At 42.9% G+C, this 13,589-nt stretch overlaps 1 protein-coding gene across 3 annotated transcripts in view; it reads right to left on the minus strand.

The window, feature by feature from the left end:
* Positions 1–13,589, minus strand: part of NAV2 (neuron navigator 2) — a gene marked incomplete at its 5' end in the record, with an annotated part of 428,748 nt that overhangs the window by 221,548 nt on the left and 193,611 nt on the right. For 2 of the 3 annotated variants that reach the window (XM_082000503.1, XM_082000502.1), the window contains one exon: positions 8,380–10,407. The exons of the other annotated variant lie outside the window; for it this stretch is intronic. In XM_082000503.1, coding sequence (XP_081856629.1) covers positions 8,380–8,637 — 258 coding nt within the window. Of the gene's footprint in view, positions 1–8,379; positions 10,408–13,589 lie in introns of those variants that run through there. 3 annotated transcript variants of the gene reach the window in all.

A 13,589-nucleotide genomic window follows, 5' to 3' on the forward strand; every position in this document is an offset into this window, starting at 1 on the left:
AACAAAGAGCACAGGTGGTACTAGTCTCATAATCTTCTTTCTTTCTGGTTCTTCTCAGGTACTTCAAACTTGGGAAATGTTCATGTTCTGTTTACCAAATACCTTCCTTACAGTTTCTTTTTTTTAACATTTTTTTCTTTTTGAGAAGTAAAGCCCAGGTTTAGTGCCAGGAGTTTTAAAAAGCAGTTTCTGTTGTTCTCCTCTAGTAATATGCTTATACATCTCTGCATCTCCAGGAGATTCTTTTAGGATAGGTTTGATATTTCATATCGCCTAATTTTTGATAACAGTATTTTGCAGAAGACTAGAGAACATTACTTTATGTTGAGCTCCATAAAGCATGCCAGCATGCACCCTCAGGAAGTTTGCAGATGACACCAAGTTGGGTGGGAGTGTTGATCTGCTGGAGGGCAGGAGGGCTCTGCAGAGGGATCTGGACAGGCTGGATCGATGGGCAGAGGCCAACTGTATGAGGTTCAACAAGGCCAAGTGCCGGGTCCTGGACTTGGGTCACAACAACCCCATGCAACGCTACAGGCTTGGGGAGGAGTGGCTGGAGAGCTGCCCAGCGGAAAAGGACCTGGGGGTGCTGGCTGACAGCCGGCTGAACATGAGCCGGCAGTGTGCCCAGGTGGCCAAGAAGGCCAACAGCGTCCTGGCCTGTATCAGCAATAGTGTGGTCAGCAGGAGTAGGGAAGTGATTGTGCCCCTGTATCCAGCACTGGTGAGGCCGCACCTTGAATCCTGTGTTCAGTTTTGGGCTCCTCACTACAAGAAGGATGTTGAGGTGCTGGAGCGTGTCCAGAGAAGGGCAGTGAAGCTGGTGAGGTGTCTGGAGAACAAGTCTTGTGAGGAGCAGCTGGGGGAGCTGGGGTTGTTCAGTCTGGAGAAGAGGAGGCCGAGGGGAGACCTCATCGCTCTCTACAGCTACCTGAAAGAAGGGTGTAGCAAGGTGGGTGTCGGTCTCTTTACCCACGTAACAAGAGATAGGATGAGAGGAAATGGCCTCAAGTTGTACCAAGGGAGGTTTAGTTTGGATATTAGGAAAAATTTATTCACTGAAAGGGTTATGAAGCATTGGAACAGGCTGCCCGGGGAAGTGATTGAGTCACCTGGCGGTATTCAAAAGATGTGTAGATACAGCACTTAGGGACAGGGTTTAGTGGTGGACTTGGCAGTGTTAGGTTTACAGTTGGACTCGATGCTCTTAAAGGTCTTTTCCAACCTAAATGATTCTATGAATCTATCAGCTAGCGGTTAGATAGGTAGAAAGACTTAATGCTTCTCTGTTGAAGCCAACTGCAGTTCAAACAAGCCTCCAGCAGAACTGAAATACAACACATACATCAAGAAAGACAAGTGCTGTGGAACACGCAATGGACAAACAATCTGGGAAAAGTAAGAAGCAAAATTCTAAAAACTGTCAAATTCACCAGTGCAGCCAGGGAAGCAAAGGCAGGCAGGGAGAAAGCAAGAAAAAAAAAAAAAAAAAGAGTAATTAACCCATTTCTGGTTAGAGGACAGCTGGACCAAAGTGTCCTGCTTGGGTGCTGCCATACATCAAGTGTCAGAGCAGAAGTTGATAAAAATTACTTGCTATAACAGGGGCAAAGAAAGTGAAAGTGTTGACTGAAGGAATATAATTTTATGGAGTAAGCCAACAGTTTCAAGGACAGAGAGAGAACACATGGACACCATATACATAAGCATTTTGAACTGATTAACAAGTAGCAGCAAAGGAGAAAGATAATCTAATAGCCAGGGGACTAGCGAGTAATTTTCTATAGCACTACAGACTTTATGATCTTGGAGTCTCTTCGTGCCTTAGCCATTCATTTATAAAATAAGAACAATATCCCTACCTCTAAGGAGTGCTCTTAGGTTAAGTATATTAAAATTTGGAAGCCCCTTAGATATTACCTATTATCAGAGATCAGAGAAATAGCACAAAAAAACCAAAATAAATCAGAAGCACAAAAGAAGGTCATATTAAAAGAGTGTTTCAAAAACACTAACCACAGTCTGTAAAAACTTGAGTGAATTCAAAAGCAGCATTATTAGCTCAACAATAACTATTTTTGAAAATCCCATCTTGGGCAATTCGACAGTGAAGGTACTGAACTTGGGAAGGAACATTACATAATGACCAAATGCTCTTTTACTCAAGAACTGTCACAATTAAACTGAAATCAGAGCAAAACACATTTTCAGTCATTATCCAGTACAATTAAAAACTGAATGGAAGTTTGAATTCCAAGTGACCCTTTGCATTTCCTAAATGAAAACCCAGCAATGAAAGAGCCTGCTGAGTTTATAGTGCAATCGTACATCTTCTATTCAAACCCAGGGCATTAAAACGAGGTCGCTTTTTACGTTAAAAGACAGATCACTGAAAACTCCGTTAATAATCACAATAAGACAATTCATGAATTGTTCTTTAACTGGTAACATTTCATTTGGAAAACCTTCTACCAATTTAATATTTATCCATACGTATCTATAAACATATTTTCAAAACTATTTTAGTCATAAATAGAAGAAGAATTTGGCTACTTAATAGCCTCAGATTGCTTATAGTGTGTAAAAAAAAAAATCCATCAGAAAGCAAAATACTGCAAGTTTTTTTCATAGGATTGTACTTAAGTACATAACTATAATTACATAAGCAAGCTCATTAAAATTAATACTGATTTGAAATTATTTTTGTGGTTATGTATTTTGATAGCCTGAATCTATAGTTTTTCTTAAGATTTTCCCAACTCCTCAGTAAAATTTCTCCTTTGTACACATGCTAAACATGACCTCATTAGGTTTCTTCCAACACTGCAAAAAGCTATCTTTTATGGTGAAGTTATCAGTATTACTGACTACATTTCTCATAATTTCTTTTATCATTAGCTCAGCAGTGGTAGCAAGACCAAATTTCACACCACCGCTTGCAGCTCACGTAATGGCATTGAAACCAGCCAATGTACACCTGACATTAAATTGGGTCCAGGCAAAGATTTGCTTAATTCCTATCCCTTCTGCAAGATGGCTCTGTAGTAAAACTGTGCAGCCCACTATCACGCACAAAAATGGCTAATGGGTGTGAGGAAGGAAGGCAAAATTTCTCTGCAATATGCTTTATTAATCTTTCTCTCTATGAAGCTTCACATTAGGAAGACAGTGATACGGAGGTATAAACGGCTTCTGATAAAGTTAATTAAAATATAGAAAAGTAATTACTAATATCTGAACTATATGGATTCATTTGGATTGCTAATGGCATGGGAACGGGGGTGGTGAGGCAGAGAAGGCTAACCAAGAGCCAACAGATTGTAAGTCGCGTGTGGCTCATGAAACGGTTGATGTGAGCTTCAATTTGAAACGTGGAAAAATACCGGAGCAACCCATTAAGTAATCAATTTGTGAGCAGCTAGAGTACTTCAAGGCAGCGCACAACTGACTGCAGAACTCTGCAATTTGTCAGTAGTGTCCCATCAACCTGGGAGTGGCTATCCAGTGGAGTCTTTGCAGGGATCTACCAATTCCATTCCACACCGTACCATCGTTATTGACTTGGCCTGCAGAACGGCTAATGAGAAAAACCCAGGGACATTTCTAATCTCGACGGGTATTGCAAATGTTTTTGGAGCACACCCCAGACCTCGAACACCCCAGATGTAGACGATCTTCACAAACTGGGAAAGAACAACTAAATCACTGGAATAAAAATCTAGTGTAAGACTAGAAAAGGGGGAGATCTAGAACACCCAACTCAACATGATCTTCACAAATTGGGAAAGCACTGTGAAGAAAAATCTAGCTGAGCAAAGTAGTTTTATTGCAGACAATGATATCTGTCCAGTTTTGGACTGAATTCTTAAAAAAAGGTCTAGGCAAACTGGAAACAATTTGGTAGATAGCACAAAGAGTTGTAAGAGTTCTAGAAATCCTGAGAGAAAAGGTTAAAAGAATTAGGTTTTCCTAGCGTAGAGAAAGAGAAAAGTGAGTGAGAACATGATAACACCTAAGTGAGCATCTATCTGCCTTCCATGTCCAGCGAGAGAGGACTTTCAGCAAATGAATATTGCAAAGACATTTGCAAAGAAACAACAAATCCCGCCGCCACCCCTCCCTGCCCAACACTAAGGACAGTTACAGGTAATTGCTGAATACACATACTTTAATACCAGCTTAAATAGATGCCTGTCAACTTGAAGTGTTTTAGTGGAAGGTGGAACCGAAGACTTACTAAGGTCCCAGTGCTTTTAGGACTGCAACGGTTACTTAAGATACAAACAGTAACTATTTTTTAGGTTCTCCAGGGAATGAAAATCAAGAAGCTAGAGAACACAACATAGCAGTAATTAAATCTATGATCTCCTTCGGTGGCTCTCACACTAACATGGCAACAGACCCTATTCCTGGAGCGGCATCTTCCTTCTTCTAGCCTGCATAAACAATTTTACCATGCCCATGGACTTCTGATTGGCAATGACTTCTGGTTTAAATAACTAATGCAAATTTAGTAGCCAAATACATACAACTTTTTGAGAATAACTAATAAATACCATTTCGTATATGAGAGATCACTATCTTGCTATCTACTTCATGGAAGTTTCTCTGGTAACAAAGTTAAATATTTCCAAAACAATGCTCTCTAAATATGGGTACAATTTATTGGCGGTGTTTTCAAATTAGACAAAATAAGCACCAGTGCAACAGTAGGATACTGTTCTGCACAACACACGGAATTTAGTATGGAAATATGAATGGAGTGTGCATATCAGTAACAATAAAATAGGAATGATACCACCATGATTCATCGACCTAAGATTTCCGACTAGCATTTACAATGGGCTTGATGCTAAAACTTTCAGACCTTTCTTTGGAAAGTTCCTCTGAAGAATGCTTTTTATAAATTGCACAGCATTTTAAATAACACATTGCCCTTATACGGCCTTAAGGCACAAAATTTCCAGTCACTATAAAATCCAGCTTACACATGTAAAACCGTATCAAGAAGAACAAAAAAAAAAAAAAAAAGGCAGAATATTGAGCAGTTTTCACTGGTACCACAGTTCTCAAGTGGGACACCTTGATTTTCAGTATTTTTAAAAAAATTAGTACTTTAATGAATACCACCCGCAATGCCCATGTTCTCTGAAGAATCAGGCTCAAGGTACCACCTGGCACTGCAAAAAGCTCATGAACCTAGCACTGGTGTGCAAGCGGCTTGAAATGTGCTAAAACAGCCTTAGAACATCGTCTAGCATCTTCACATTGTGACTTCTGGTCTATGCACCAGACACAGCCTCTTCTCCAGAATAATGAGTAAACTAAGTGCAGGGAAAAAGGCATAGACAAATTCAAAGTGGAAGTATATATACACCATGATGGGAGAGGAAAATTCGTATGTAGAAATAATCTCAGGTAGCCCCTCTCTCCGTTTCATCCCTGTAAGCAGATGTCCTAAACTTTAGGTCAACTTGCTCTCTCTCCGTGTTCTGTACACGCAACTGAATTTTGTGTCATGGAGTGCAAAGAGGACCAACTTCAAGAGGATTAAGAGCAACTCCCTAAAATACTCCTAGAACATCCTGTGGCTTGTTGATTATGAAACCCTCCAGAGATATGATAGGAGTTTGAATTCCCTCGTGTTGAAATAGAAACTGAACTCAGATACCCCACTCCCTGAGCGAAGGCTCTAACCGCTAAGCTGTCGTACAAAAGCAGTGCTTCTCTGCCACTTATGTTGAAAGTGGCCTGATATCACCTTGGGTTTTGATGGAAAGAGCTTATGCCTCTAACTCCAAGAGAGAGTTTGGGACTGCAAATTCCAAGCAAGGAAGAGCACAAGTTAAGTAGATTTTGGTCATTTTTATTTCTTTGCTTCATTTTTTTGATCTAGGTGTCACAACCTCTTTAATTCTCTCTCTACCCACACAGGAGGATATTATGTCCTTTCCCGTGCAAACTCCATGTGGGGACCGAGATCTACGAAAGATAGGTGCCAAAACATTTGGTACCAGTCCAACTTGCAGATCTAAACTCAAGATGCTGCGATAAGAATATAATCTCCCCCCCTCACAGGGGAGGCCAGGTGCCTGCACAGTAAAATGGTGAGGGCCACATTGGTGCTTAAGATGAAATACCCAGCAAGGGTATTTCACTAGATATTTAGTTCTAGTGTAGTGTTTAAGACTAAACCTTACCAGGCTTATTATCAGAAAGCACTTCAATACCTGAATATAGCTGAAGGTTTTCCACGATAAAAATACTTCAGCTGCTGACATACCGTCTGGCAGTTGTCCATCCATCCTGTTTCTCCTCCCTTAGGAGGGAGGGAGGGGAGAAAAAGAAAAGAACAGTGCCCTTGATACAACCAATCTTGGAAAAATCTCCCCTTAGATATAGGCTAACAGTCCAAATTACTGCCTTGAATGGCAAAAGCCTGCATGCTTATGTGGGCAGAGGGATCAAAGTTGGATCAATAAGAATAATAAAAAAGGACTTGTGTTTATTCAAGATAATGGAGAGTAAAACAAACCTCACTTGCTCACACCTTAAAAGGTGCTGGTCATCTGCTAAGGCTGATATCCAAATGAGGTTACTGAGAATGACAAAGCTTAGGACTTCTACTGCTGAAGACTCATTCAAAACTCAAAATGATCTGAAATTCCTTTGGCCAAAATCACTCCTTGTTTATACATAACAAAATAGCATGAAGACCCTTTCATCATCATGATATAAAAAAAATGGGGTTTGTTCCCCATCTGTATAAGGGTTAACAACAACATAGTACTCCCTGCTGCAAACGGCTACCGCTGGCAGGATCTCTTGGATTATAATCTATGATAAAATGAGAAAGTATTTATGAATAACAAGCACTTCTGCAGGAATGTGAATTTCTATGCAAAAGCCAAGGCGTGTCCGAGAGAAAGAGCAGCAGCACATAATGAGATTTTGCTGACATTTCATAATCACAAGGACAGACTCTAACACGAGACAAAAAAAGAGTACTTGTTTCTCTCAAGAACAAGATGTGATGTGCAGGTCGGTCTGTCTGCTGCCACCACCCTGCCACCAATACTTGTCTGTCTCCTTTTCCTGCTCTCAGTCCCTCAGGAGCTGCTACAGTCATATTCGTCTGGTCTGAGCAGCCCGATACGTCACCACGTCTACCAGCAACAAAAGTGCAGCATATCCTAAAATTCAGGGCACGGGGCCAAACACACCCAGTCAGTAGTCACACTTGTCTTAACAGAACAGGGTTATGAGGCCACAGATTTCAAAATCTAGATGGTAGAGATGACCCATTATTCCTTGAGGAAGGAAAAGAAAAAATATAGGTATCTGTCACCATTTCCCGATCTCAGTATAATGGTATCACCTTCTACTGGGCTCAGATATCGGTAAAGGCAGCTTGTAACGTACACGGCTGTTGCCAAAATACATCACGCGGCTATACAGCAATCTCTCTATAATGTTAATCAATTCTGCTTGCTGCAGCAGACCATCTGCTTTGCTCACACCGTAGTACGCTAACACGTACTATCTGCTTACACTGCTGTTGAGCACGCTGGGGCATCGGCAGTGCAAGGCAATCTGAGCCATGCTGAAAACGTTACCGTGCTGACAAAAATTCAACAAGATGAAGAACGTACATTTCTCCTTCCTACACAGGAAGCAGCATATATAAAAATACGTTAGAAAACTGATACACATTAAAGGCAAATCTAAAAAATGCATATTGATAACGTGCTGCATCTGTGATGTCATGCACATACAGCGTTAAAACAGACAATTCCACTTGAGTATTCATTTCCTATGTAACTATTTAGATGCACTGAGAACGGCATGCATATTGTAATTTAACGTCAGGCACTGCCTTCCATTAACTCCCCACACAACCACAAATACAAAATGTTCACAGGACTAATGCTCCAACACCAAACACAAAATACATTCATGACAACCAGCAACCTCTCCCCATCCCGGGCACACAACCCAGCCATTACAATTAGCACCTACAGAATGAACACAAAGAACACACCCCATTAACAACATCTCTACCATCTCCCTTCCATAAACCCCACAAGTTCAAGCAAAGGCAATGCAGGTGAACAGCACGCACGACACCATCCCTCACCACCCCACCATCAGCTCCACCGTGCTGACAAAATTACAAAGCCACCCCTTAGTAACACATGCCACTATGCGGAATATAAAACATCCCACCGCTGCAGACAGATGTTATTACACACACACATACACACCCCTCCTCTCACTGCTGTTCACACCGCTGCTATCTACCTCAGAAAACCCGCTGCACACATTCAATATAGAAATAAATTCTCACATATGCCTCCCCAGCATTTGGTGCTTTCTAACCTGTGTGTCAAATCCATTTTCTACCGAGCTAGTCTTCCTTGGTGGGAGTCCATCTCCTGCGTTTTCTTGTCCATTGGGAGATTTGAGGGGAATCTGGCTGCAATACAATGGCTTCGTCACCTCCACCTTGTTCCCAAACTTCAGGTAACAGGGCTGTGGGATGGTCCTGGCCGTTGGGACATGCAGGATTGGAGCAGCGCTGTGTACGGGTTTAGGTAGTCCCGATTTCATTTTGGAGGCTACCAGGATGGCTGGCATTTTCTCTTTCTGCTTTCCTAACACGTTTCTGTCAGCAGCAGCAACAGCAGAGACAGCAGGCAGGGAGAGAGAAAAGGACACGTTGGGGAAGCTGCGCTACACTAAAGCAGCCTGGTTTACCGCAGGGATCTCCAAAACCAGCTTAGAATTTAAAATCAACAATAGAACTAACAGAAAAAAAATTTAAAAAAAAAAATTTAAAACCCCAAACCTCTTCCAGCCTAAAATACTCCCAGCTTTATGCCAGCCTTCCACCTGTTTCCTCTAATTTTGTTTTCAGTTCTTCACCACTGTCCTCCTTCCTATTTCTGCTGTTATTTAACTTGCTCCTTCCTTTCTCTGGCTGACTCCTGTAATTTTCTTCCCTGGAAATGGGAGACTTTCACTCCATTATCTTGTCACCGCATCTCCAAAGTGAGGCAGCCTTTTGGAAGAGAAAAAAAAGGAACCTGCTGCTGCATATGCTTCCCCTTCCGTATGCACTAGAGAGCGAGCGAGTGAGCGAGCAAGCAGGATTTCCAGCTTAAGATGTCTTTCTTCAGTCTGAGCCAAGAAGCAGATGTAGCTCAGTGTGTTAATGACTGATGCCCTTGGATACGAGCCTTAGAGAATCAAGCTTCTTAAGTCTTAATAGCTGTGAACAGGACAACGATGCTGGAGCAGAAGGAGAAGCGTCACTGACAGCAGTTTTAAATAAAAATACGCCAGTGGCCACAAAATTTCCCAGCTCCCCCAGTGCTGAGCATGAAAACCTGGGGGAGGGGGGGGTGCGGGGGTGGAAAAAAAAATGAAAACCCCAACCCGCCCTCAGCCGGCAGCCGGCAGGGAAAGCAGCCGCCGGCTCATGCCGCCCTCCGGCCCGGCGCTGCGGAGCGCATCCCGCGCCTCTCCCGGGCGGGCTGGGCCGGCGCGGGCGGGAGGCGGCGGCTGCCGGGCCGGCAGGGAGCAGGCAGGGCGGCCCGCGGATTGGTCCTGCCTGCTCGCAGCAGGAAGAGAGGGAAAAAAAAAAAAAAAAAGGAAAAAATAAAGAAATCTCTCTCTGTCCGCAGGGGGAGGAGCGGCTTCAGCACCCGCGGCGGGCAGGGAGCTCCGCGCAAAGCCGGGGCTGCGTCGCGCCGGCGGAGGAGCGATGCTTTGGGAGCTGCAGGGAGGGAGGGAATGTTGTACCGGCTGCTCTTTGAAATCGGGGAGGGGGGGCGGGGGGGAGAAAAAAAAAAGGCGCTTTCAAATAAAAACACCTGGAGGTGACTCATTGTCCGTTGCTATTCGGGAAAACGGCCGCTGCCAGCATCAACAGGAATTTGAATAAGCACAGTGAGTAATCCGGCCCCATTATAGCAACACTTGGCGCCTTGCTTTTAGGAGGCTGCCTTGCAGTGTCACAGGTCCCTCCCCGTGCGGCTCTGCAGGTACCGTAGTCCGACAGAGCCCCCGGCCCCCTCACTGCTGCTGAGCTTGGGCATTTCAGAGCTGCACGTACCCTCTCCTGCCCGCACAGCACCGTCCCGGACCGCGGAGGATGAGCAGCACGGAACCTCAAGGCACCAGGATGCCTTCGGACTCGTAAGGGGCTCTTAGCCCTGCGATTTACAGTGCCACATCACCTAATTTTCAGATAGCCAAAGGCCTCGAGTTGCCACATAGACTTCTTATGTTATATACAGGGCGGGGAGGGTGCCTCAGAATGATATCCACAAAGCCCACACGAGACATGGAAGAGAAAGGTGCATTTTAAATCACATCCTCCTCGCAGCCCCAGGTATCGCAGTATTTCCCAAGTAGGGGCACTTCCTTCAGCTCCGTATTCTCGCCTCCCCCACCGCCAGAAGACCGAATCCCCATACCACCACCTGGGCGGCAGGGACAAGAGCAATCCCAGCAAGCGGAAAGAAGCAATGAACCTACCCTTGAAATATTTGAAAGACACGCTCAGTGAGTGTCCAACTCACAGAGCTACTCGGCAGGACAGAGAAGACACAGCCCCACCGCCCTGCCCCATCTAGGCTGCGAGGAGCGCTCGGAGAAGGGAGGCTGCAGCAGGCTCCGCAGCCCATTTCAAGGGGAGCTGGGTCCTGCCTATCTGACACCCTGACTTCTGGGAAAGCTTTACATGTACAACCCAGGCTTTTACATCTGAGACTCTTTCAGATAGAAAAATGAGGCTTTTCTGGATTGTAGGTGTCTCCAGGATTAAGATAGCATTTTAGGAAATGGAAACGGAAATCAGATGAGACCTGCATGCTGAATCCTTCTGTGGATGTCATCTTAAATGACTTTTCCACTGTAAGTGGCAGAACTGGAAATTAAAGTCAGAACTTGTGTTCTACTCATTATAAAGTACTATTCTTCCTCAACACCACAATGTAAAAAAGTCTGTCTCCATTAACAGAACACAGTTTCAGAAGACATTAGCTGTATGTGGGGTATATATGTACACATATATGTATATTAGCCATGTGGGGTTTTTTGTTGTTGTTGCTGGTTTGGGTTTTTTATTTGCCTTTTTTTTTTTTTTTTGAGATATTTCACATTAACTACATGATTTAGAACCAAAAGCAAAGCCTGGACACAGTATCGCTACAGCCTGCCATCCCTCTCGCTTAGCGTTGCCCCCTGAGCGTGTAATTCCAGTTCCCACAGCACACATGAAGCTCACGCGTTAATTAGAGTTTTGGTAGTTGTAGGGATTTTTCAGCACATCTGCTTTCGTATATACCAGCTCTGCAGGCTGCTTTGTATTAACTCGAGTTGGGTAATTGTTGTTGTTGCTAGTGGTTTTATGAGTAACTGCTTTCACGCTAGTCTCTTTATCCACTAATCTCAGATTGGAAGCTGCACGTCTCTCTTCATCCATCTCACTGAGATGGGTCTTCTAACGTTTACTCCCTGTCATAACACCATGCACAGCATCAGCTTAAACACAACTATATAGAAAATTTCTAAGCCCAACAACTTGATGAAGGAAGTCAGAGTTGCCATCTGAAAGGACTGGTAGGTACGGGAGCAGAAATGTGCCAAATGCTCCGATACCGTTTCCATTGTTCAGTGCTGAAAATTCAGCCTTGCTAGCTAAAAGAAGGTTGGGCTGAAGTATGAAAAACTTTAAAAAGATCCAAGTCTGAAAACAAGGCTAATTTTAGGTCTGTAATAAAATATATTAATGTTTAAAAGCTATTAGAAGATCTAATTGACAGCTTTATGTTCTGTTCTTCACTTACGTGTTTTATGAGGTTCAGGCCACCAATCCCACATGCACAGAACTTGCCAGTTTTTGTTGTTCTGTTTTCATCTTGGAAAACTGGCTAGGTTACAGGATACCAAAACAGACACAAAGTTAATTTAAGCATAAGAAAAAGATTCCTTTCATTGCTCCTTTAACAATTATTGAATCTGATCATTTGACGATGCTGCACTGAATATTCCACAGCCAGAGGAAATTAGTTTATTTCTTGGTGTGCAGTGCTGCCCACTGAAGTGATGATGATCCTTCTGAACACACGCAGTCTATGTTGCTGAAAGTTATTTTACCAAATTAATAACACGGACCCCTTCTTTACCAAAGTTTAATGTGAATTCCTGTTCTCACATTTGAAGAGCGGCCTAGAATTACTGCTTCTCTTATGGATTCAGTAAAAAACAGCTACTTAACGGGAGAGTTTAAATTAATAATCCATTGACATCTAATACCTGGGGTTTTTTACGGTATGCATATTTTGCTTTATATATCCAAACACTACACCGTAATGGCACTGAAACACAATGTACTGTATCCAGCAGCAGTTCAGTCATACCATGAGGTCATAAATTATTAACACATCAGGTTGCAGGCTATATCTGCAAAGATGGGCAACATCAATTTTGGTCTATCTTTGGAAGTTACTAGGTCGGTTTGGTGGTTTTTTTTTTAAAATACAGTTGATTTTACCTGTTTTTAAGGCTAGGTTTTTGAAAGAAACTACTTCTCGTGGACAGTTGATAGGATCTGGGAACCTAACTTCCTCATCTACTTTGAAAAGCCCAACCAGTTTTCCCTTCTCCTGTTCTGAATGACCCAAATTTCTGTATCTGAGCTATGAGTAAGTAATATTAAAAAGCAGACAAATTATCTAAACAAAAAGCAAGTGCTTCATTCCTTCCTGTCACAAATGTCAGATGAGTCACTAACTAGGGGAAAGTTCCCTTGCAGCTTTAAGTTTGATGAGTATCTTTGTCTGAATAATCCCAAAATCCCCCTTCATCTGCCTGTAGTCCAGAGAGCATCCACATACTCCCCAAATGGGGGAATATGGAGGGAAAAATGCTATAAAGAAGCACTTCACTTCCCTGTTAGAAAAAAACCCACAAAAACAACAAAAGACACACCAAAACCCCCTCGTTACTTGGCTTATAGGACTGATTTTTAAGTTCAGGAGACACCATTGCTCAGGATTCAAGCTGTGACTACTTAGCACCGTGTAGCGTCATCTCAGGTGCCAAGGCTCTGGTGTCAAAGACTGGCTTAATATTCTCAAAATTTTAGTGAGCAGACTCATGTGAATCGGAGATCTTACCACATCAGTGGAAACTATTTGACTACTCTGTAGTTCAAGAGCTTGTAGGCAAGTCAGCACATTGCCCAAAACAAAGCCAGTAAACAGAACAAAAACCAGGGTCGACTGCTCTTGAACAGATGATCTTTATGAATGAGATTAATATTTCTGGAACAGTAAAACTACTGAAGCTGCCTTCATTGCTCAAACAGTGTCAATTGACAGCTGAACAGGGTCTCTAGACCCAAGCGGAAAGAAAATGCCTATATGGATTGTATGTGGGTATTGCAAGTAAAATTAAAAAAATAAAAGCTTTATGAAATGTAGCAAAGGATCAGAGAATAAGACCTTCCTTTCAACTTGTCGTTAATATCCCTCCTCAATGAAGCCAAATGTTACATTAGTGTAAGTGGAAAAACTATG

Source organism: Phaethon aethereus, assembly GCF_964289735.1.
Source record: "Phaethon aethereus genome assembly, chromosome: 5".
NCBI classification, from domain to species: domain Eukaryota; kingdom Metazoa; phylum Chordata; class Aves; order Phaethontiformes; family Phaethontidae; genus Phaethon; species Phaethon aethereus.